Source organism: Thermobia domestica, chromosome 13 (genome assembly GCF_964235325.1).
Source record: "Thermobia domestica chromosome 13, izTheDome1.hap1.1, whole genome shotgun sequence".
In the NCBI taxonomy this organism is placed as follows: domain Eukaryota; kingdom Metazoa; phylum Arthropoda; class Insecta; order Zygentoma; family Lepismatidae; genus Thermobia; species Thermobia domestica.
The window spans coordinates 165,903,732-165,930,725 of NC_137466.1; the positions used below are offsets into that span (position 1 = coordinate 165,903,732).

Consider the following 26,994-nt stretch of genomic DNA (forward strand, 5'->3'; position numbering starts at 1 on the left):
CGAAGAAGCCAACCAGTCGGTAATTTCATGTTTTGCTCGGATGGAGACAGACTTGAATACACAATTGAGAAAATTCTGGGAACTCGAAGATCTTCAGACTAAGATTTACACGCCGGAAGAAGAAAATTGTGAGAAGCATTTTTTACAAAATACAACCAGAAATGGAGACGGAAGATTTATTGTCAAATTACCAAAGAAGGAAGAGAATGCAGTTGTAGGAGAGTCTTACAACATGGCACTACAAAGATTTAAGCAGCTTGAAAGAAGATTGCTACAAAATCCTGAGTTTCATAAACAATATGCCGCCTTCATGGATGAGTATTTAAGTTTGGGTCACATGCGAAAAGTTACAGAAGAAGACGTGAACAGCAGCAGCAGTTGTTATCTTCCACATCATCCTGTATTCAAGATGGACAGTACAACAACTAAATTAAGAGTGTTTTTTGATGCAAGTGCAAAAACGTCTAATGGCAAATCATTGAATGACATTCTTCAAGTTGGGCCAATTGTTCAAGATGACTTGTACTCTATTATTTTAAGGTTTCGGTTGTATCCTGTTGCATTTACAGCAGACTTAGAGAAAATGTACCGCCAAATATTAGTTCATGATGAGGACAAATGTTTACAACGCATCCTTTGAAGAAACTCAGTAGAAGAACCGATCCAGACGTATGAACTACAAACAGTGACGCACGGGACTTCGTCAGCATCCTTCTTGACAACAAGATGTCTGAAGCAAATGGCGGAGGAAAATTCCAAGGAATTTCCAGAAGCAGCAGAGGTAATAAAACACAATTTCTACAGTGATGATGTGTTAAAATAAGTAAAAAACGTGTCAAAGGCCTTAGAACTACAGAAGGATCTTATTAATATTTTAAGCAGAGCAGATTTCAAGCTTCGTAAATGGAGTTCTAACAAAGAAGAAGTACTTCAAGGAGTTCCTGAAGACTTCAGGGAAAAACAACAGCCAGTCATACTTGGTCAGCAAGATGGTGTTAAGACTTTAGGGATAGCATGGATTCCATTAACAGACAAACTTGTAATTTCGAACAAAATTTGTAAAAATGGAACTGCAGTAGAAAGTAATGTTGCAATGACAAAAAGACAAGTCGTCAGCATAGTGTCATCTATCTTCGATCCATTAGGTCTAATCGCTCCAATTGTCATCAAATACAAGAATTTCTTACTGAAGTTGTGGAAGACAGGAATGGATTGGAATGATCCATTAGACACAGTCCTACAAGTTGAGTGGAATCAATTAATGTCTTGGTTACCTGCGATGGCGAAGATACAAATTACAAGAAACGTAATGTCTTCGGAGAACGTTAAGGAAATTCAATTACATGGTTTTTGCGATGCAAGTGAAGAAAATTTTGGAGCAGTAGTGTATATCAGGGCTACAGACGATCAAGGAAACATTGAAGTTAATTTACTTTGTTCAAAGTCGAAGGTTGCATCACTGAAGAAGCAATCCTTGCCTAGATTGGAATTATGTGGAGCACTGTTACTTGCGAAGCTAATAGACAAAACACTCTCCATATTGAAAATAGAGGTCAGTGGTATACACCTGTGGACAGACTCGACGATAGTTTTGTCATGGATCAAATCACCTCCCAATCGTTGGAAGACATTTGTATCCAACAGAGTGGCTCAAATTCAGAGAATCACATCAATCAATCAATGGCACCACGTGCCAAGTAAAGAAAATGCGGCAGACATAGTTAGTCGAGGAGCGGATCCCAACACTCTTATTCAGTCTCGAGAGTGGTGGCATGGTCCAGAGTTTCTTCACAGAGCGGAATGGCCATGTCAAGAACAAAATGAGCCGGCTAATATTCCAGAAGAGAAGAAAGTCATGATAAGTTTGGTGACAGCTCATGAAACAAGCTTTATGAAAAGGTATTCATCGTTAAACAAAATGTTGAGAGTAGTAGCATATTGTTTGCGATTCAAACATAATTGTCTTTCCAAGAAATCAGAAAGAAAAACTGATAGTCTTGACGCTTCGGAACTTCGTTTAGCGTTACACAGATGTATCAAGATAGTACAACATACTACCTATCATCAAGAAATATTGAACTTGCAGCAACAAATGGAAGTTTCAACAAAGAGCCCAATCAAGGATCTTTTTCCATTTCTTGACACGGAAGGAATGCTAAGAATAGGAGGAAGATTGGAACATTCAAACTTGGAGTACGACAACAAGCACCAATTCATCCTACCTGCAGGTCATCATTTCACCCACCTGATAGTCAAAGAAGAACATAAAAGGTTGCTTCATGCAGGACCACAGCTTCTTATTGCATCTTTGCGTACCAGATATTGGATTCCAAGAGCTAAGAAGATGGTCAAAGCAATAGTACACAATTGTTTGGTTTGTTTCAAGTGGAGATCAACAAGTTCATCACAGTTAATGGGACACTTACCCAAGGAGAGAGTAAATGAAGCAAGACCATTTGTACACGTGGGAGTTGACTATGCAGGATTCTTTTATGTCAAGCCCACGATTCGCAGCAAAATTCAAATGAAAGTCTATGCAGCGTTTTTCATCTGTTTAGCCACTAGAGCAGTTCACATAGAAATAGTTTCAGACTTAAGTTCTCAAGCCTTCATCGCAGCATTGAAGAAATTTATTGGTAGGCGAGGAAAATGCTTATCTATCTGTAGCGACAATGGTTCAAACTTTGTTGGCGCCAATCGAGAATTGCATCAATTTTTTGAATCCAAGACTAACCGAAAGGACATCCTGGAATACTCAGCTCAAGAAGGTTTAGAATGGAAATTCATTCCTGCCAGATCTCACATGGAGTCATGAGAAAGTTCAATAAAATCCATGAAGTACCGTGTAGCAGGAACAGCAAGTCTGACATACGAAGAGTTGAACACGTTACTTATTCAAATTGAAGCCATTCTAAATTCAAGACCATTGACAGCTATTTCCAACGATCCTACAGATCCAATGCATCTCAGTCCAGGACATTTTTTGATGGGAGCTACACTTCTCAGCCTTCCGGAACCAGATCTACTGGACGTATCTATCAACAAACTAGGAAGATGGCAACGGATTCAACAAATAAAGCAGCATATTTGGAAACGTTGGTCAAGAGATTACCTCAACCAGTTACAACAAAGAAGAAAATGGAAATCAGCTCAGCCTAATCTACAACCGGGCATGGTCGTATTGTTAAAAGAAGACAATGTTCCTCCTCAAGTGTGGAAGATAGGTGTGATTGAAGAAGTTCATCCGGGCAGTGATAATTTAGTGCGAGTGGCAACTGTGAAGTGTAAAAGTGGCATTTTTCGGCGCAGTGTTGCTAAATTAATTCCTTTACCCCTAAAATATTAATTGATTGTGTTCAATCAAGGAGGGGGAGGATGGATAAGCTTGCATATGTGCATTATTTTTATTCATATTAATTTCATTCTTTTGTATATAGTTTAGTGGTTTAGTGAATTCTTTGTGATTCTTTTAGTGATTTTTCTGGTGAGTTTTAGTGAGTTGTGTTTGCATTGGCTGGCAACAGTGATTTCGGTGTTCTATTCAAGTTGTGTCTGTGCATTCGACAATGTGTTGTGAAGTGCAACTAGGCAAACATATTCATTCATAGTTTTAGAAAAACATATTTATTCATAGTCTTTAGAGAAACACATGTTCATTAATAGACAAGATTTACATGTTCTTAACAGTGTTTTAGAGTGCTACTCAGTTTATGTGTGACCGAAGACAAAGTATGACAGTTTAGCAAGCAACCATGTGGTTTAGCAGCAAGCTAGCAACAATTAACTACGAAAAGAAGTTAAGATAAGTAATTCATTGTACTAATATTTAAGTATTATATCATTATATTAACATATGAACAAAGCATGTCATATTTATCATATTAACGCATGTACTTTTGAATAAGAATCGAAGCAAGTAACATCTAAAATATTCGTCAAGTCTTATTTCTCGTTCCTTCATGATATCTGGGTGAATCAGTAATTGGGTTTAATCATACAGTTCATTAGCTGTGGTTGTGATATGCGTGATTTGTAAATAAAGTACATAAACATATCACCCCTTTATACATCATTTATACATCATCAAAAGGTTTTGAATTAGGTTTTCGTTTTCCGGCATTAGAATTTTACTATACTGGTTCAATTTTTTTGGATTCAACATTTCGAAAGTATTGTATCCTTTCTTCTCACAAGGTACATTCGCGAAGTGTCCCCTCGGGATTCGTCTAAAATTGATTTAAATGTAAAGTTCTCCGCTGCCCAAAGTGTATTGTACTAATTTTAGCGGTCCATACGGGTAATTTGCAAAGTTATGGGCTTTCATATATCCGGAATTCATACACTACTATAACGCTTGGTCACAAAATTGCTTTTAGTTTCTTTAGATGTAACTGAACGTGATTGTGGGCATATGCAAAACAAATTGGATCAAGTACTGCTTCTCTAACACGTGTTCTCCACAACAGCCGCCATCATGGATCCGCCATATTGGATTCAACTTTCGGTTTTCCAAACGGGAATAAGTGCATGTGATACATCAAATTCATACAAAATTTTCTTGGAAATTCTTTGGTGTAGTAAGTTTTACGGTAGCTTGTACCATTTGCAAGATATTACATGTTAAATGTGAGACACTTCACAAATTCAACCATTAAAAAGTTGTGCAGGGCCCCGTATGTATATGTGATCTTTTACGTGATTTATTGTTGACGAAATGTTTTCTGAACGTACATACATACAGACACACAGACGTAAATAAAATATGGTAGATTTTCACCAAATCTGATCGTATTTAGATTTGAATTAGGCATTTTATTCCTAATACAATACTTCCTTGTTATAATATAACGTGAAAGTAATAACAATCACTCACAGAAATGTTGTAAGATTATGACTAATGTTGTAGAGTTTGTTTATACCTATAGTACTTTTCCAGTTAGAAATTGTTTTGATTTGTCAACATCAAAAACGTAAGCGTAAATGATATTACTCTGCAATGTCTATTCGCGAACTGCCTAGAGGGATGTAACATGTAATATGTCCCAAATGGTACACTCTACCGTAAAACTCACTACTCCAATGAATTTCCGAGAAAATTTTATATGAATTTGATGTGTCACATGCACTTATTACCATTTGAAAAGCCGAAAGTTGAATCCAATATGGCGGGTTCAAGATGGCTGCCGGTGTGGATAACACATGTCAGAGAAGCAGTACTTGGTCCAATTTGTTTTGCATATGCCCATATTCATGTTCAGTTACATCTAAAGAAACTAAAAGCAATTTTGTGACCGAGCGTTATAGTAGTGCATGATTGAATTCCGGGTATGTGAAAACTCATAAATATGCAAATTACCCATATGCGCCTCTAAAATTAGTACAATACACATTGAGCCATGGAGAACTTTGCATTTAAATCAGTTTTACATGAATCCCGAGGGGACACTTCGTGAATGTACCTTGTAAGGGAGAGGGATGATTAAGGCAAGTAAATAATGATGAAAGAATTATTGAAATGTGAATGTGGGAGTAAATGGGAATACCCAAGAAAACTCACTAACACGATATTGTCCACAACAAACTTACTTGGCAGAGAATTGAACAAATGACCTCACGCACCAGAAGTAAGCGCCCTGCCACTGAGGCATCGTGCCTCCCTACTCAAGAGAATCAAAAATGAATAAGTTCCTGCCTTAAGTACATATTATTTTACTTATAGTCCATATCTTCCAGGGTATATTTGCATATGTATATGCATTTTCAGGTTTGTAGTGCACATAAATGTAGGTTTAGTCGTAAGAATTGAGACTGTCTGATAAAATTGTTGAAAGTAACCAACTGACCGACTCTTAACCTTCATATGCTTGCTTACTGATAGTTTCTACTCCTTAAATAACATCTTTAAATATTTCATCGTCTTACACAGATAATGTTTTGGCAATATTTCTGGAGAAGTGAATCGTTAAACATAGCGATCCTTTGATGAGAAAACTCCATGATGAAACTTTGAGGCTGTGGTTTTCCTAATTCATCCACGAGATGAACCTTTAACATTGAAGTCCTCCTACATGAATAACATACCGTAGCTGCTATTAATCAGTCACGCAAACGCGCTGCAATGAGGAAACTGTTCATGGAAATTTCTAATTAACCAAACAAGTGAGTTCCACAAACTCTGCAGTTCTCTGACGATATCCTAACCCCAGCTTAGAGATTAAACAGTTAAATATGTTAGTTCAGTGGTATTATAGTTTATCCTTACTGTGAAATTGTAAATAGAAAATATTTAAAAAGTGTTATGCTTTGTTTGATATTATCCTGTGTATGGTCTGTAAAATTTCAAATAAATGTTTCTCTTATGTTCTATCTAGTAGCAATAGTTTAAATAAGCAACAAAAGATGAAAGAACAGGAGAAAATAAAAGATTTTTTCTGCCACGGTAAGGTAGTTAATGAACTAAATATTTTTAAACATCCGGGTAGAGCAATATCCTTTAACAACATTGGAACTAAATAGCATAGGTTTAATAGACTTTTACAAAAGCAAATAAATAACGAAAAACGTACTGATATTTGAAGTAAAAGTAACATCAATAGAAGCTTTATGTGAATTAGAAAAAAAAAAAAGAAATGAGAAAAATGGTATCATTCAAGAATGTTACTCGTATCATGAAATAAAATAAGAGACTCTTGTGACTCAGTGGTTCAGGATGCTCACCTCTGCTGTGTGGAATCCTTAGTTCGATCCCAGATCAAGCCAAGTGGGATATGTACTGGACAAACAGTGTCTGCGTAGGTTCCTTCAGAGTTTTTTCGTTTTGTCTCAATCTCATCACCACTATGTCCTTTAGCGTGGGTATGTAATTGTAGGACTTAAATTAAAAAAAAAAACTGAATTAAAAAGAGGTAAGGCCAACCACACTAAATTTTTTTGGTTTCTATTTTTAAAAAAAACATTAAATTATGTCATATTGGAGTTATTTACTTAAGCATTCGCTTATGAAATACGAACTAAATCATCTAAGTTGCCTCTGAGATTCGTTTCTTGAAATTCGAGGCCCCTTTTCATTCCTGAGGCTACTATTCGAGACTTGGACCGGTGTAAGGAGATCCATATTAATAACCTCTCACCGGGAATCGGACCCGAGACCACACGCACAAAAGTCCAGGGAGGAAAGCTTGCTTTAGAGACTTTTTTAAAATAAAAAAAATAACTCGCTCTCAAGAAAGAAACTAAATCTTATGGAATTTTTATCGAGAAATTATTTATACCATATTATATTGTTCTTAATGAAATAACCATTTGTCGAACACTGGCAGGAACGTCATATATTTTTGTTGGGGCAGTTTAATCAAATTCTAATGTATTTTGAAGGTAACAAAGACATCCGTTTTACTTTTAATATCTATTTGTAATGCTACAATATCATTAAAACATCTGAAACATCAATTTTATTTTCAAAATGTCGGTATTATTATTATTATTATTATTATTATTATTATTATTATTATTATTATTATTAATAATAATAATAATAATAATAATAATATTATTATTAATATTATTATTATTATTATTATTGATAATAATTAATACTTTTGATCTGAAATTTTTGGGGTGTCCATAGAGCTTCAGGGATCAGGTTGATTAATGAGATATATTTTGGGACATATAGTTTTTCATTGAAAACGGTACATTTTAAATTTAATTATACACAATAATAGTTGAAAGAACTCTAAGGCAAAAAGTTCCGAGATTGAACAAAATTTTGTCAAGTGCCCAAGTTATTTTGATTTTGTCACAACCAACTTCTGTCTCCTCTTCGCAAATTTATTTTGGTGAGAGAAGATGAAGAATAGTAAATTTGGGGTGATTGCTCCTGTGTACTTTGGGGAAGGGGGTTAGGCATCTTAACATGAAATTTGCAACTTTAGTGCTGAAAAGAGCTTGCCAGACAAAAGCCTCTTGAGGCGAATAGAATATATTTTCAGCATTAAAGTTGGAATATTGTTTTTGCAATTTTTGTATTTACATAGAACTTAGCATCGTTTCAGAAGACTTATATAGAAGCTTTGAATTCTGTCAGAAATAATATAAAGAAGAGTTGAACTACGGTATTTTTTTTAAAACTGAATTTATAAATATCAAGGCAAAAGCCCGAAACGATGTCAAGTTATAACGAAATCCGAAAATTGGCAGTTCCAAATTATACATTCCGATTTTTTGAATTTCAATACTACTTGGCATCTTTACAGTTTTGTGTTCTTTTTATGGCCCAACAAAGTGAAAAATGTAGGAGAGCCATTTATTTTTCATATTTATGTTTTTGGTGGTATTATGTTATCCTCGATCGATAGCCATATGCAGTAAATAGCTAACAATTATTGCAAAGTTCTGTTTTATACAGGACAAAGGTAGAGTAAATTATACTCGAGAACCTTTTTCTCCCACAACCAAGTTTTATTACAAAATTTTCCTTTTATATAAACAGTATGATACAAAATCTCTATAATGTTAAAAAAATCTCTGACAACCGGGTAAAAGAAAGGCGTTCTAAGGCCCGAGGAGCCTAAGCAATGATCCTCACATAGTTCAGAGAAAACAGCAGTTCAGAGATTTAAGAAGCAGCAGTGAAGGGTTAGAAAGCCACAAAGCTCCAGTCAAACTGCGTGGCTGAGGTTAGGAATCCCACAGAGTTTCGAGCAAGCTAATTGAGCAGGATAGGTAGCAGTCTCAAAGCTCCAGTCAAGCTTAGAGAGGTGGATTTGACCAGCTAAAGACTGATGCCAGATACGGATGTCCTGCTGCAATTTGTTGGTGGTCTTTCTTCATCACATAACGAATGGTGTCATTGGTGATCCTGTCGTCTGCCACTGTAGTAGTTTGTAACAGGATACACGTAGTATTGTTTATAAATGCAAACATGTGTTGATTATTTGTAAACAGAGCCATGTACGAGATATTACGATATTTAACTAAGCAGAGGTCAAAATTATGGTTTGTTTGTGTATTTTACTCAGATGTTCAAAGTACAGTAAATACAGCCTTTTAACTTACATATTCAATATCTATTAATATATGTTTTCAGGCTAAAATTGTCTATCATTACCAAGGAAGATAAAATATATTTATTTGGAAATCATAGAATTAAATTTAGATATCTGTTTCTGATTCCACCTGCGGCTAAATCCGACTTTGCAGACAACATAATTAAATAATGTAGAAACCAGGGGTAAAAGGCGGGGGAATGCGGGAGGACGGCGTCCCCCACCTTGAAAACCTATGTACGGCGTCCCCCCAGTTCCTAAAAAAAAAAAAAATTACAATGATCAAAAAATAGGCACGGAGAACGGCGTGGCATCATGCCGCTACCTACCGTCCCCCTACCTTTTCAGATCCGCTTTTACCCCTGGTAGAAATTAGGATAGAAGATAGATTCATTAAGTAATAATAACGATACCTTGAGGTCTGTGAACAGATAAACCATCATATACACACTTGCTCAGTGTTGTAATTATGGTCCAACAATGTATGAAACTTGTAGATGAGGCTTTGAAGCGCAGATAACTCATATCAGCTGCCATTTTGATTATTGTATATGTTGTAATAATTGATACTGTTTTAACTTTCAAACTATCTGTAACATTATAATAATCTCAGTGATATATTCGACAGATTCTAATGCTGCGACCCTTAACAATTATAACCCAGAAGAGTTGAAAAAGAAAAAGATACTACAGTTACAAATTGGTGAGTTCAGTCCAGTGATGCCAACTTGTGGGAAAAATCCCATATCATGGGAGTTTTTTACCTTATTTACTTGGAAAGGGATAAAAAGTAGTATATATGGGATTTTTCGAGAAGTTCATTTAGATATTGTAAAAAGTGACTAACACAGAGAAATTTAATTTTTAATATTGTAGAATACTTTTAATTAGTATAACGTTTGAAATTCATACGTAAAATGGGACTTTTTGCCTCTTGACATGGGATTTCATAATGTTTCAGGCTGTCATCACTGGTTCAGTCATGGCATCCAAAAGGAAACACGGACGGAATACTATAATTGTCTTGTCTTGATCTTCCTTCGAGGAATAAAGTTTTAGAATCGCAGCTTAATCAAGCCAAGGTCGACTATATCACTGATTGTTGTTTTAAAATAAAAATGTATCACAAAATGGCCCGTCCAATATGGACGATTAGCCAGCCAACAGTTAGCTTGTTTTTCAACTTATATAATGTATAGAAGAAAGAAAAGTGGCGCTGAACATAGTAAAAATATTTGTAACACAGTAAAGATTGTAATAAAATGGAAAATGTACTAAAGTAAAAATTGTTTAAAGATAAAAAATATGAATAAAAAAGAGAACAAAGCTCCCAGCAACTTCGTAGAGGGAGTCCCATCTGTGGAATCTATTATAATTAGTGCAAGAATTGGACAAATTGACAGTATTCTCTTAGATAGCCATTTTTGTTGAATACACTATAAGACATGTTACTGTATAGGGAATTAAAGGAAAGAAAATGAAATTCAAAAACTAAACAGGATGCTCATAACATGTTTACAGAGGCCCACACTCAGTACATAATTAAAAATTTCCGGTACTGTACTCTTTATTGTATATTTAATTGTTCAATTTGTGTTACTGTACAGTAGAAGAGGTTTGTTTGTACATCTGGGCTGTGCCAATTTCTAATAAATTGAACATGCAGTATAACATAAATACGTACAAACAGCTTTACCTTTGAAAAAAAATGCTTTAGGAAACTCGGTACTTTTCCTAATCCGTCTGTGCAATAAATGTCCAGATTAATGAGAGTGTGTAATTATGTAATTGCCATTCCAAGGAAATGTAATTACTTTGTTGATTCACTAATTTATAGAAGACAAGTAAAATAATTATTACAGTTGAATTTTAGCGGAGAACAGATGTATTAAAAGGGTTGAAGTCATAAATTAGGAGGAAATTTTTCTCTTTTGATACTTTGCCTCTCTCATATTCAGATTCTCAAGTCCTTGAACAATTTCTAGTAGTGCCACAAAACCTAGTAAGTTTGGCTTGGACAATAAAAAAAAGTGACATTTACATCCGCGTTTTTACATTGAAAAAGAAATGCTGAAGACAACAACAACTTTATTAAGAAGCAGGTAATACATTTTCATCAATTTCTAACACATAATCTAATTTGGAACTTTAAAGTAGCTATTTGGTAACTGAATTTTCCATTTCTACTCTGATTTCGAACTTTTCTTCAAGGAAAAAAAAGTAAAACTCTCAAGGGTAGATATACGCTAAAAATAAAAGTAACATATTTTAGCGACGACGCCTTAGTCCACAAAAGCACTTTGCCTAATGGAAATTCCGTCGTGTTTCTTCTGATCATCTTCCGTCTTTCAACTGAAGAAGACAAAGACCAAAGTTAAAGAAATAAAAGATGGGTAAATTTACTACTTCTTTTCTTCTAATTGATCTGGCACAAAATCAAGCTCGTTAAAGTATTAGCAATTTCTTCACTTTCTATGTGTGAGGGGAAAAACAGAGAGACATTACGTCTCAAACATTAACTAATTTGTTCTGTCTTCGTTCACAATTGGTTTTGCTTTCCCCACTTGGACCACACTCCTCGCCGTCTTTCAATCTAATGTCGTTATCCTAAACTTGTTTTTCGGTGTAACAAAAACAAAAGCGCCAATAAAATCAATTCAACTTCAACCATTTTATCTCCTCTGAATTGTTTGTTTTCTCCCCTGATATCCCATATCACAAAGTAAATTAATTTGACTGTTGCACTACCTCACTAATTCTGTTACTTAAATTTGAATGGGAAGCCAGAACAATAGCGTGGAAACACAAACACACACACATACACACACACACATTAGTATGTCTGAGGATTTTACATTCAGATTCTTTATATTCAAGTAATGTGAAGCAAAATGATAATTTAGTTAATTACTGGAATGTGTTTGGACTCGCAGGGCTGCTCAAGTAGTCTTAGGTCAACTGACTTTGAAATTTTAAATTTAATAATTAGAATTTATTTATTATATAGGACTACTAGTTGAATATACCCATACTTCTCACGCGACTGTATTTGGAAGTCAACGCCTGTGGGAGTATCACCATTGGTCTCAGCGACCGCGAAAACTATGGATTTGACACTAACAATGGTCATTTTGGATTACTTTTATATGTCTCGGTATCTCACCCACCCACCCCGGTGACCCCCGACCTGGAGCCAAATAGCGTGAATTTGGAAGTTAATGCGATCGGTGTTTCCCCATTGATCTCAGCAACCACGAAAACTATGAATTCGACACTAATATCGGTCATTTTCTACTACTTTTACATGGCTCGGTAAACGCCCCCAGAGACCCCCCTAGTTCGAATTTTGACAAAAAATTTAACTCTGGTTTGGAGCCTGGACCAAGGTATTTGTGATTAAAATTTGGTAACTCTCGGTCAATTTGTCTGGTTCCCCAGCCGGTTCCGGTAAAAGCCCCCCCTGAGACCCCTCTGGTTCGAAATTTGAAACAGGGCTTCAACTTGATCTGGGGCCTGGCCTAAGGTACCCCTAACCAAAATTTGGTAACTCTCGGTCCACTCGTCTGGTTTCCAGGCCGATAGACAGATAGACAAACACACAAACAAACTCTTTATTTTATTTATATTAGATCACCTACACCAGAGTTTAAGCTCCAATTACAATAGGCATTAAAATTATTTATTTTATCATACATGGTTGTTAGCATAAATGATTCATTCGTTTTGAAAAGGCTTTATTTTCAAAAGTGTGACATGTACATAAGGGCGCCGATTTCTCTGCAACTTTGGGGGGAGGGGAATTCATAAAAATTGCATATAACAATGCATACAACAATAATAAATGCATGTAAAAGTACATATTTGTAAAAATATCTGGGAGCCCAGATGAGCTCTGGAGGGCCTAGCCCCCGCAGGATCGGTGCCCTTGAACGTACACACATGAAAGGTATATGAAAGAGACATAAACTCTTCAAGTTTGAATTGTGTATTCCAGGTGGCAGTATGAGTCCATTATCTTTCCGATCGGGTGTAGCAGTGTGGCAGTATGAGGTTAGTACCTGTCGAAAATGGAGGGGAAGCAAGAAAAAAGACGTCGCGTCGTTTGGACTTTGTCGTGTCACCAAAGAGGCACATATTGAACATTTGTAGAAGGTGTATAAACTTGATGAGTTTTTGGTTCTCTCACTTCTGAAATTTTTTTTAAACACTTTTGACAATATAGTCTTTCAAAATGAATGAATCATTTATTCTAACCCTGATACAGACTTGCAAAACATTCAAAATATCACAATATTTTGCATAGGCTATCACATTGTACAATTAATTAATGTATAATAAAAACATTTATAATCACATCATCATATGTAACCACAGCACAATATGTAGCCACAGCATATTATGAAGAAGAAATAAAATAATATACTAATTACAGAAATAAGAAATGATAATTAAAATGAAGAATAAAATAACATGAAAAGCAAAGCAAAGCAAAAACCATACATACATGAAAAACATAAAATAATCCCTTCAGTTTAATATTTGAACTCAATATTTGGAAACAAATTTAAATAAATTTCTAAAAGTAGTAATTTCAGGAGCTTTTCACAATTACAAGTTTCATAATTTCATATCTTTAAATTCTCCCCTAAATTAATCATAAATGTTTTCATCGTCATTATAAAGTAACACCTGCATTTAAAGTACTTATTTTTGTTTTTTCCATTTCAGTTTTCCTCGAGACCAAACACAAAGACCATATAGTACGAGTTCAACCGAACTCAACCGATCTGAATAAAACTTGGCATTTTGTTAGAACTCGGCCTACAATACAATCTTGTGAAATCTTATAGTGTTTTGACCTCTGGTTCCCGGCTTATACGTAAAATAAAACTCAACTGAAGGATGAATGTTTCTTATGACAATATATAAGTTTCAACCAGTATATTAAGCCATTCAAACTTTGATACCTCGAAGTGGTATTTTCAAAATGAAAATTCAAAATATTTCGAGTTACAAAGAATTTGATACATAGAAGGTAAAATAATTTTCTAATTCTATCTTTGGGACGAATCGGACGATCTTAAACAAAGTAAGTTTAATGAGTTAGTGATCCTCTGCTAGTGTTACGGTCACAGTTAGCGCTATTATACCACTACTATCACTACGCACTACTAGCGCAAGTAATACTGATCACTGTGTACTCTTCTCTACCGAAGAAATCAATATACCGGTACACTTCTTCTTCGTTCACCTCAACCATAGGTTGGTGGGCAACATGAGGCCTCTACTTAGCAACTGCTTTTAGATATTCTATCCTTGGTCTTCCTTTTCCTGGTTTTCCTTCTGCCTTTCTCTCTATCAGCACAGTGATCCAATCAGAGTGCTGAATAAGATGGGCAAGCATGCTGTTTCTTCTTTCTCTATTGTCTTCATGATCTGTCGTCCTTCATTAGGTTCCTTTAGTACGTCTTCATTCATTTTCCTTTCGGTCCATGATGTGCGCAGTATTCTGAGCCAACACCACATTTCAATTGCTTCCAGCTTGGATATTTCAGCTTTCCTCAATGTCCACGTCTCTGATCCGTAAAGCGCCACGCTCCATACCAGTGTTTTAATAAATCGTTTACGAACGTCCAGCGATATATTTCTTGATGTTAGTAGTCCTCTTTTCCTATTGAATGCTTGTTTAGTCTGTAATTTATGTCTTTTTCACTTCTTGCGTTCGAGGATATTAGACTTCCTAGATAGGGAAATGTCTTAAGGTCTTCGATTTTCTCTCCATCTAGCCATACTTTTGCTTCTTCCTGTCCTGCTCTTGTGCACTTTATCGCTTTGGTTTTCTTCTTATTTATCTTCATTTTGCATGTTTTTTCCATTTGGTCGTTCAGGTTTGAAAGTGCTTCCTGCAAGTCCTTTTCGTTCTCCGCTATCACTAGTATGTCATCAGTAGGGACCGGAGCAAAACTATGGTAGGAAAAGGGAATAAGAGGGGCTGAAAAATCATTCAAAAAGGTGCAAAAAGGTGCTAATAGGATATATTTATTAAGTGCTACAGTATACAGTTACATAAACATTCTTTATTCATTACACCGGCAAATATTGTTAAAACCTTTGCTTTAAACATTTGACATAAATTGCAAAGATTGTTTTATTTAATCCCAAACTTATACAACATTCAATATTCTTGTAATAAAATTAGGGCTAAAACTAACTAGGTATTTTTTTTTAAATAGAAAACTTTAATTTAGCTATATTGTGACTTGAGAAACTGGTTATAATTGATTATGCACAACATTTCTGTTTTCGAATGTTAGTTTTTGTCATTTGGAGCTCAGGAGATCCTTGTATTAGGAGAAATTTCGCTCGACGTCAACGGAAACCATTTAATTGGACGTTTAATTGGTACAACTTTACTGAGAGATGTGTACTGTAATCTTACTAACATAGAAAAATAAAGACAATGAACGAGAATGAGCCTTTGTCCTGTTGCAATCCAATCCTTGCAAAATATTTTTACCAACAATAATACATGTCATGAATGTAATGTTTTAAAAGCTGTTTCTCGTCAAGTTTTCTTTTATTGAGTTTGTTCCTTTCCAAAAGATATTTTCTTTGAATAGTGACGATATATTTCTCAAACTTTTTTTTTCCTAAGTATCTGTATGTAATAAACCTACTAAGGTATTATTTTCCTGCACGATATTTCTAGGAAATTCAATTTGCTGGTGAATACTTTACATCGAAGGGGAAATCCATAAATATATATATATAAATGAAGTGGTTCTGTAAAGGGAAAAATGTTAAAGCATATTCTTTTGACGATATTGTAACGTTAATATTTATATTTATTCTTACGCTACATTCCAGCCTACAGTTCGTGTAATTTTCAAAATATGTCAACACGGTCAAATTACATAAAATCAGAGATACTACATTGAATCACTATTACTTTTTTATTGTCAACACTCCATTAATTATATCTTTCCTTTTTCGGTTGTCATAGCAACGTTTTAATAAACAACTATTTACTGTTATGGTAACTATGAGTACAAATTATACAGATGGTGATCAGAAAAATGGAAACACCTGTAGTTGGCAACACGTCAAATGTATGGGTTGGCAGCGGTGTCGTGACGCCCGCAGCGCTGGACCGCTAGTGGTGGTGTGTTAGGTCGGTCTCCGTACTACGTCAGGCGAAGTGGAACAGCAGTGTCCAGTGGCTGCAGCAGACGGAGGTAGTGTAAAATGGGAGACCTCTCAGATTTTCAAAGAGGGCAAATTGCTGGTGCGCGGTTATGTGGAATGAGTGTGACGGCAGTGGCTACTGTGTTAGGTGTGTCGAGTGGGACAGTGTTGAAGGTGATGACGGCCTACACAACACACGGGAAAACCACATTGGGAAGCGGAACAGTGGGCGGAAGAAAATCATGAGTGACAGGTCACGCCGGGTATTAAAGCGCATTGTCACGCAGAACCGTCGTGCTACTGCGGAGCAAGTGACGGAGGAACTCAATCAGCACCCCCCACCCTGTTTCGACAATCACAGTCCGCCGCGAATTACATGACATGAATTTAGGGGGTCGTGTTGCACGGACCAAACCGCTCATCAGGGACCATAACGCTTTGGCACGCCGCAAATGGTGCCGCGACCATGCAACTTGGACCGTTGAGGACTGGCAACGTGTGATATGGTCGGATGAGTCATCCTTCACCCTATTCCCAACCACGGGCCGTGTTTATGTGTGGAGAACGCCCAAAGAAGTTTATGATCTGCAGTGTCTCCGCCCAACTGTGAAACATGGCAGTGGCTCGGTGATGCTGTGGGCCGCCATATCATGGTTTTCATTGGGTCCTGTGGTCACACTTAGCGGACGAATCACTGCCAACGATTATGTCGCAATTTTAGGAGACCACTTGCATCCTATGGTCCGGATGTTGTTCCCAGACAATGACGCCATCTTCCAGGATGATAATGCACCCATTCACACAGCTGGCGTTGTTGCAGCGTGGTTTGAGGAACATCGGGATGAAGTTCAACACCTTCCCTGGCCCGCCCAATCCCCAGATCTCAACATAATTGAACATCTGTGGTCCGTCTTGGAAACACGACTCCGGCGACGATTTCCACCTCCATCCTCTCTCACAGAACTGGCAGATGCCCTGCAGGAGGAATGGTGTAAAATTCCACTTGCTACCATTCACGACCTATATGCCTCCATCCCACGTCGCATCAAGGCTGTTCTGAAGGCGAAAGGTGGCCTGACACCATATTAATCTGGTAAGTTGCAATTTCGTTTAGGTGTTTCCATTTTTCTGATCATCATCTGTACATATGAAATCAACATATATTTCGAGCTACTAAGATTAAATCTTATTTCTTTCTATTTAGCATCAACAATATTAAATCTTCTTTTTCTTCTTCTTCTACAGAACAGATTGTGTACTTTTATGTACCGTTGCCCCAAACCAAGATATAAAAATAGAAGAAATTCACAAAATAGATATACAATATCGTTGTAATATTGAGCAATCTATATATTAAAATGCTAGGTTTATATGTTTGTTTGCAAAGAAATGTTTATATGTTTGTCTGCAATCCTCTCGACAATGAGATCTCGAAAAGCACTAGTGCTAGAAACGTACCGTTTTCACTGGTCGATTCCAAATTTTGTACAGATTGTCCAGTTCTAATTGAATATCAAAAAAAAAATGGCCGTTATTTATTTATTACATTTTTAGGGGTACACTGAAGTGCTGAAATTTTTTAAAAAAGTATCAAATCCTACGAGTTATATATTCCAACACTACATACTTGTATACAGGGGTTATGTCTCTCCCAGGCGATTGTTTCATGGGGAAATGATAATAAAAACGAATTATAACAATTTCACCAGTCTAAGATTAGTCTTTATTGTTTAGGTGTTTTGCGCAATGAACACCATACATCACCGACATTATAATTTATTGTGTGTGTAATGTATTTGTTTATTACATACTGCATGCAAGAAGAAAGAAAACACTGGTCATACATCAATTAGAGACTCCAACCGGAAGTAGGCTCAAATCTTGTAAACTGTGCGAGATATTGAAAAAATCTCCCCTTTATGGTGCCCCTTCCCGATTTTTTTTAAAATCAAGACGTCTTTCACTTATATCTGTAAAGGAACATGTACAGATGATGTGAGAAATGACAATTAGATTCATGCTCATATGTGAATGGTGCACTGTGTAGGGAGCTCAGGTTCAGCTAGTTACTTCTAAGAATTGAAAATTCGAAAAAAAAAAATAATAAATGAAACTTTAAGTTTTAGGTCTCACGGTTATACCGGTTAGGGTATAGGATATGGTGATGATGAGAAATGAATAAAATGAGTGAATGAAGAAAGTAGAAGGAAACGGGAGAACTCTGAGAAAATATACGCACACATTGTTTGTCCACCACAGAGCTCATTTGGTTGAAAATTCCAGATATAGTCTTTTGACTAATTGAAGTTCGACAGTACATATATAAATCATGTCCCACTATCTGCATTTTCTGGATTAAATTAAGTATATTATCTTGCATAATATGACTGGTAAGATGATCATCACAACCTATAATTAATTATAGTAAAATGAAGATAATTTGAATTGGATGGGACTTAGACATCTCGGATTATATATAAAAAAGGAAAACTCGTACACACACACACACACACACACACACATATATATATATATATATATATATATATATATATATATATATATATATATATTAATTTGCAGATTTAGTACAACTACAATATGGCATAAATACATTAGTGCTGCGCCTTATTACGACTAATTCATAACATACCGCATACGTTAAGGCTACGGGATATATTTTCAATGCATGAAATAGGGACATGTTTTCTTAAACTTGTACTTGAATGATAGGCCGTTAAGAACACATAGCAATTATTGATTATTTATCTTCATTTGAAAGTGGGGCTATAAAAACAAGGCTTGTAGTAGGCTAGGACAAACCGGATTTTTTTAAAGTAGGCGAGGACAAACTGGAAGAGTAAAGTGTGCTTAAATTACTATGCAGCTACATATATATTAGAATTGAATTGGTACATTATCGGTTGGGTTACGTTCTCATTTATTATTTGGAGACAACTTCAATTTTTTTGTCGTCCACTTTTACGGTTTCTTCTTGAAAGTCTAGACTAGGTATCACATCCTACGCGTTTAACAGTTCTTTCCTTGGGTGATTCTTCGATTTGTATTTTGTATTGCAGTTACAATGACCTAGTCTTTTCATAGATTTAGCCAGTGGCGTATTTATGATGTTGTTTCGAGGGGCTTTGCTAACGGGGGGACAAGCCCGGAAGCCCCCCCTAAATACACCACTGGATTAAGCATTTCTATACATATTCTCATAATTCTTTATTCTTTCTAATTCTACTATGTCTTTCCACATTTGTTTTATATACGTGTTTTCTGTTTTCATTTGTAATTGGTGGAATTAAAATGTGTGAGGAAATGGGAAAACCTTGAAAAACCCATGGTCTCCAACACTCTCCGACTTGGAATCGAACCAGGGACCCACCGCACTAGGATGAGTGCTCTTACCACTAAACTACTATGTCCCTTTGAGGATAATTTATCGCAGGTGATATTAATTTGAGAATTGGAGGTTTTTTTTCATTTTTATGTTCTATAATCACATCAAAGATCATGTTAAGAAGTCTATCTACCTATATGTGGTTATTTTCCCACTGCTTCGGTTGTAATTGTAAAAATAATTTCAGATGTTCCAATATATTCTGCAGGGATCGTTTGAGGAAAAACTTCCAATTATAGCCACCAGATGGTAACAGAGAACTCGAATAGGACATACATGTGTGCCATCTGTTGGGAAAATGTGAAAGCAAATGCTATACTCATTGTTTTTCTCTCTCTTTTTATCATTCTATATTTTTGTTATAATGAATTTTATTGCACTTATCCCGTAACAGTTCACAATCTTCGGATGTTAACTTTCGTTTTCAAGTATTTATTTATTTACTTAAAGTCTGTAACACAGTACTTCTGGACGTAAAGTAGCATTACATTTTATTCGTGATAAAAATTTTATTAAATACTGCATCAGTAAAAATTGTCTCCACGCCCGTGCTCTTCCATTCTATTCTAAAATTTATTCATAATACAGAACCATCTGAGTCTGTGGACAACGCCCATATCCTAGAATGTTAGATAACCATGCTTAAGAGAAAAGGAATATTGGTTGTAGGAAGACAAAAAGCATAACGGGAATTCCTTATCAGAGCCGGCCTTCAGCCGATTGGACCGATTGTTTCCAATCGGGCCCCGCGCCTAAGGAGGCCCCGTGCTAGTGCCGTCTAGTGTACTCTTCAGTCTAATATACCCTTCAGTGCCGTTTTAACAGCATATTAGGCCCCAGAGCAAATAAGTGTGTTGTGGTCCCTATGACTAAATTTTATTCCTAATACAGGTAATTAATATATGCAATTCTGTTCGCGGGACTCCAATGCTTGCGGGATCTCCGGCCAAGTGAAGTATACACAACAACATTTTGCATTAAAGGTACATCCATGGACCCCACAGGAGAGCCTCTCCCTAACAAGTAAATGAATAGTTTGTATGAATTTTCCGAGCATAAGCAAATCTTTTCTGAATTTAATGCTGCAGTAGTTCCTTTACTCAATACTTGACTTGGCTTTCTTTCTTTCTTCCTTTCTCACACACATACACACTCACCTTTTTGTAACTTAAACAATCATTTTCGAGGGATGCATTTGCATTCCTTTGTACAAATGCACTTTAGGGGAGCTTCAGTGTATGTACACAACAAGAAATATTGTGCAAAAGACTGACCAACTTATGCTAGCTGGCCACTAAAAAGCACGAATGTTATCTACCAGAATAAACTCTTGAAATAACAATAAGAAATAACTTGAACTATCCGACCGATTCCAATCAAATTTTAAAGATACGTGACGTTCCGATCTAGAAACATTTTTTGTAATTTCACTTAAAGTTAGATCCTAAGGGAGGGGGTCGTATAAATAAGAACTGATAAAACCTAATAACTTTTGAACCACCCAACCAATTTCGATCAAATTTTCAACATATATGAGGTCGGACTGTGGGTATTTTTTATTGTTTCACTTTGAAAATTCAACCTAGGCGCGGGGGAGGGGAAGATATATGTAAAAAAATTAAATTAAAAATGACTGCCTTTGGGACTTCATCACTTTTGAACTACCCGGCAAATCTCAATGAGATTTTCAACATATATAAGTTTAGGAACAGGGATTACTTTAGGCTATTTTACTTTGACGATGCAACGTAGAGGAGGGAAATTTAAAAATGATCAAAAATGACCGATATAAGTATTAAATCCATCTTTTTCGGGGTTGATGAGAGAAACAGTGGTACTTTTGATGCTGTTTCAATCCAAGTTTAGCCCTGATAGTTAGAGAGGGGGATAAACATTTTAAAATGATCGAAAATGACTGATATTAGCGTCGAATCCATAGTTTTAGGTATAGCTCAGATTAACAGTGACAATTCTGATTCCGTATGTCGCAGCACAGAGGAGGGGGAGCTATGTATAGTAATGATCGAAAATGACCAATATTACTGTCTAATCCATAGTTTCCGAGATCATTCAGATGAACAGTGACATTTCCAATCCAGTTTAAATAAAAAATCAGCCCCGCCACTTGGGGTAGGGGACAAAGAGATATATAAAATTGATCGAAAGTGGACACTATTTATAGTTTTCTGGGTCGCTTAAATGAACAGGGATAGTTTCGATCCCGCCTAAATTCAAATTCAACTCCGCAACTTGGGGAAGGGGAGGAAGTGAAATTTAAAATTGATCGTCAATGACTGATATTAGTGCTGAATCCACATTTTTGGGGTCGCTGAGATGAACGGTGACACTTCCGAAGAAACCGCAACATGGGGGGAACGAATATATATATGGTCGAAAATGACTGATATTAGTGTTGAATCTATATTTCTTGGGGTCACCTAGATGAACAGTGACACTTTTGATGCTGTTTAAATCCAAATCCAGCCCCGCAACTTGGCAGAGGGGGAGATAATAAAATGATCGAAAATTACCAATATTAGTGTCGAATCCATGGTTTTCGGGGTCACAAAGATAATCAATGATCTTTCCGATGCCGTTTAAATCGATGCCAATAAAAACGAAAACAGCATATTTCACGGGTACTAAACACATGAGATCCGGAGTTGCGCGAGGATCGGCTGATAAGTTCTCGGCTCGATCCCCTTCCGAATGTACTACCCTGATGTAATTGATGTCATGTGAAAGGTTGATATGTTTATGTACCAAATTTCACGATTCTACCATAAACGGTTTTTGTTTTACAGGTAATTGAATGAACAATTGCGAAGCATGTCAAATTCACCGAAGAGGAGTTGCGAGGTGTAATGAAGTTCTTCTTCCTGCAACAGAAATCGCCCAAGGAAATCCATGGTTGCATGCCAGACACATGGGTGGACAGTGCCCTTCATACTCCACTGTGAAGAAATGGTGTGTGAACTTCAAGCGTGGTGAATTTTCAAAAGAAGATGGTGACAGGTGTGGCAGGCCAGTGTCAATGTCAACTCCGGAAAAAATGACCAGATTCATGACCTGATTTTGAGCAACAGACAGATTTCGCTTCAGGAGACAGCTGACAAAGTGCGCATATCCAAAAAACGTGTTGGGTCAATAATTCATGATCAGTTGGACATGAGCAAGCTTTCTGCGAAATGGATTCCGAAATGTTTGAACGCGGATCAGAAACGCGAACGTGTGAGATCATCGCAGGTGATTTTACGGCATTTTGAGAACTCCAAGGACGATTTTTCGAATGGTCTTATTACCCAGGATGAAACGTGGTTGCATTACTTTGATCTGGAAACCAAACAGCAGTCATGCGAGTGGTGCCACTCAGGATCTCCAAGGCCCAAAAAATTCAAAGCACAAAAGTCCGCACAGAAGGTGCTTGCCTCTATATTCTGGGATAAGGATGGTGTTTTGCTCTCAGACTACCTTCCAAAGGGCCAAACCATAACTGCAGAGTATTACTATAGTCTGCTGGCTAAGGTAAAGGACGCTATTAAAGAAAAGCGCCGGGGAAAGTTGACACGCGGTGTCTTGTTCTTGCAGGACAATGCTCCCGTCTACAAGGCTGGCAGAACAATGGATTTTCTGAGGAACTTAGGAATTCAGTGCATTGACCACCCACCTTACTCGCTAGATCTTGCTCCTTCTGATTATTATCTGTTTCCAAAACTCAAAACAGCACTGAAAGGACAGAAATTTAGCAGTGATGAAGAGGTGATAACAGCTGCGAAACATTTTTTTGCAGACCTTGAGAAATATTTTATTAGAGAGGTTGGAGAAGTTGCAGCATCGAAGTGCCAAGTGTGTTGACCTTCGAGGGGACTATGTTGAATAGCCTCACACTTTCATGCCTGCAGCTCAAATCCTTCTGGGTCGGGCCGAGAACTTATCAGCCCATCCTCGTACATTTAAATTTTCATTTCAACCCAACAAAGCAGGTAATATATGTTAGTATCTTAATAAGTGTATTAAACAGTGTATTTGTCTAAAAGTAAAAGTTGATTGAGATTTAATTTTAAAAAATGAGAGCATGACGATCATATACTATCTGGCCGGCATCTTTCTTGAACTCCCATATTCATTCTTATATACCAATTGCCTTATAACTAACTTATTACACAACCTTTTGATCCACCGATTATGTGAACCACAATACCATCTTCTCTCAATGCTTATGTGTATTTAAATTTAAAGTCGCAACATTAGGTCAAGTTGACAATATCACTGATTTTATTAAATGTCAAAAGTTGTAAAAGATATTGAATAGCAAGGGCGACGATCCTGGGGTCCGCCTACCCAAAGCTCATGTGGGCCCTCTCACTTTATTTGTGAATATACAATATTTGCATAATTTGAATGCAATTTGTCTTAAAATCCTCATATATATGCTTTCTGCCTCTTATTTCCTCCCCCCCCAGATTTACAAAGATATCGGCGCCCTTGTTAAATAGTATAAAATTACAGCACACGTTGCAACCAAAATAGCACGAACGTACCTTGAAGTTTTATAAGCACAATCTTAATTGCATTATATTATCGATTTGTAACACTGAATTCGTATTAACAACCAGATCTTACAAGCAACGTACAGAACAAGGCAGGATCAGATCAGACTCAAATTTCTACACTCTGGAGCGAGCTGCCGAATTACTGTTCCATAAGATAATAGTCCTTTGTAGTTAATGTAGTCTCCAAACGAGCGCACGTATCGCGGGTTGTAACTCTGGTTTTCACTGTCCCAAACGGAATCCCAATATCCTCGAAAGGCATAATCTGTCAAGGCGGATGCACTTTCATCCACAGACACTGTTGCAGTTACTTGTCGAGTATCATTGTCGTGGGATCTTGCCCTATTATTCTGTCCGTCGAATACACGTTTATTTTGCCCGAGTCTTCTACACTTCGTCCCATCCACAGCATTACACATATATTTTTCGCGGTTACATCATTGGTTTTCCTTTTTCATTTTATCTTATATTGAGCCGCTTCTCATTTCAATACCTTACGCTATATCCAAGATCGCGGTTTTCAAGATGGCTGCCAAGTCAGTGTTATAGCATATCAAATATCTTGATATCAGTCTGGTGCTGCCCATTCTTTCCGTTTTCGACATAAATGGGTATCTTGCGACGTTTACCTTATATCATATAGTCGCGTGGTGCGTTATGTTGCGGAGCATATCTCCGGTGTTTCTGGATGGGGGCATTCCCAGCGGGAGCTCATGTGGTTCGGATTCCACGTTAATCAGTAGGCCCACGTCTCATATGGCCTCGCTGCTGAACGGGATGTTAAACTCAAAATCAACTCAACTCAACTGGATGGGGACAGCTAAAATTTGGCATTTTTTCTTATTTTCTATTATGTGTCCTCTGGGCAAAGTTGGATCTAATCCTGCCTTGTTCTGTACGTTGCTTCTTAGAATGTCATTTAATTTTTCAATATTTTTTCCCTCCATCATCTTCTCAAGTTAAATAACATCTTCTGACATTAAATTCCAATCTTTACACGTTTTGGCTAAAATATGTTTTTTAAAAAACTGTAGATCAGTGGTTTATAACCTTGTTTACCTGTAGTTCCCCTTTCGTAAATCATAGATACTTCATACACTCCTACCTGAAGCTTTCTATACTTTACGTCCTCTTTGCTATTCGTTGGTCACACATGCTTTTTGTCTCACTCCATCTGAGAGTTCTGACGCAACACTAAATTTTTAAATCATAATAATAACTTAATTATTATCAGTTTATATTTATTAAAAATTTATTACCTACAAATCTTGAGCTCAAATAGATAAAAAAAAAAAGAGAATCAAACATGTAGAGCCTATGCATTGTGCTAAAGTTAAATTCAAATAGGGAATGCAAAAGATGGTTTATTCATAACTTAGCAGTTTATTTCTATTAGTAGCTTACACCTCCCGCCCCACTAGGAGGTAGTCCTTAGGTTGGGAACCACTGCTGTAGATGCAGTAATTCTGAAGGTCTATATCTTGTTTCAGATTACTAACGGAGCAATTTTCTTAAGTGAGTAAAACAGTACAGTGTTTCCTACTACATTTCATAGCTATACGTATTGCTTTGTATATATAATACTTGGAAACAATTTAATTACGAGAGAAAATTAAATAGTACATAGTTATATGTTAATAGCCCATAATTTCCGCTGATAGACTCATTGTGTGGTGGCAGATACAACTTTTGTTAGTTCAGAACTCATCACATACAAGAGAGAATCAGATATAGATGTATGGGTACAATTACTCACAACTCACACGGGAATTTTGATACCATTTGAGAAAATTTCTTGCTTTATGAACATGCACGTTCTCCATCCTACTCTGGATGAATTTTCTCAGTGCGGTGCTGCATAGTAAGTAGGAACCATAATGAGCATTTCTACTAAGAAATTAAAGCTAATTATGTAAAGAGATACGAAAAACAGTTGAATAGAGCAAAACAAGCTGATTCATTTTAGACCTAAACATAATGTGTTCGTGCGAATTAAATATCCGATTCGAGTTAGCCATTTCCAAAGACGGACAAAAAATATTTAGCACTGTAGCGCTCTGCATTGATGGGTTTACTACGCCTGAGAAAGAGATGAAGAATCACTCACACCATAGATTACAGGGGCGGATCCAGGACGGTCTTCTGGAGGGCGGTGGGTTGTAATACTGCTATTTAGAACTACTTAGCTACTTAGAGCTTCAATCTGTGGGGTGGGTTTTATTTATATATAAAAAAAGAAAATTACCTCTTCTGGGGGCGATCGGGGGATTGGATTACCCCTGGATCCGCCCCTGATAAATTACCATATCAGCATAACATCAACTGTGTGTAGAGAGGTAATTTAGAAAACCATCCTAGACGTTGATTCAGTGACGATGCCAGTTTTTAATTTCTCGCACAGGGCCAGAGTCATTTTTAGGGGCAACTATTTTTTGTTTACCAAAAATAATATTTTTATATCACATAATCTACAATGTGCCAGAGACAGACCTGTTTCTACGAGAAGAAATACGAGGACAGCCTCCCCAAAATTTAGTAATGCTCCCCAAGTGAAAGAATCAACATAAATTGCCTCATATGTGTTTTCTTTATCAAGTTTATTAGTTTAGGAATACCGTTCATCGATTAGTGCAAATTTCAATCATTTTGAGGTTCAAGTAGGCAAAGATTAAAGTAACGGGCGGAGTGAGGAACACCAAAAAACCAAAATGTAAATAACAAGGACCTTAAAAGCAATCTCGACACTATTCGCTGATGTGGCTTGATTGATAAAAGCTTTTAAAATAAATTCTATGACGAATTA

The 26,994-nt window shown here is 36.6% G+C and overlaps 3 protein-coding genes across 3 annotated transcripts; all 3 read left to right on the top strand.

Annotated features, from left to right (window-relative positions):
• The first annotated feature begins 232 nt into the window (after positions 1-232).
• On the top strand, positions 233-640 carry LOC145667841 (uncharacterized). Its single transcript, XM_081735273.1, has one exon. It carries the CDS (start codon positions 233-235, stop codon positions 638-640), a length of 408 nt encoding a protein of 135 aa, XP_081591399.1.
• Positions 641-2,152: 1,512 nt separating this feature from the next.
• Positions 2,153-2,815, top strand: LOC145667842 (uncharacterized). The gene has a single exon (XM_081735274.1). It carries the CDS (start codon positions 2,153-2,155, stop codon positions 2,813-2,815), a length of 663 nt encoding a protein of 220 aa, XP_081591400.1.
• An 18-nt stretch (positions 2,816-2,833) lies between these two features.
• Positions 2,834-3,346, top strand: LOC145667843 (uncharacterized). The gene has a single exon (XM_081735275.1). The coding sequence runs from the start codon at positions 2,834-2,836 to the stop codon at positions 3,344-3,346; it is 513 nt and encodes a 170-aa protein (XP_081591401.1).
• Positions 3,347-26,994: the final 23,648 nt, after the last annotated feature.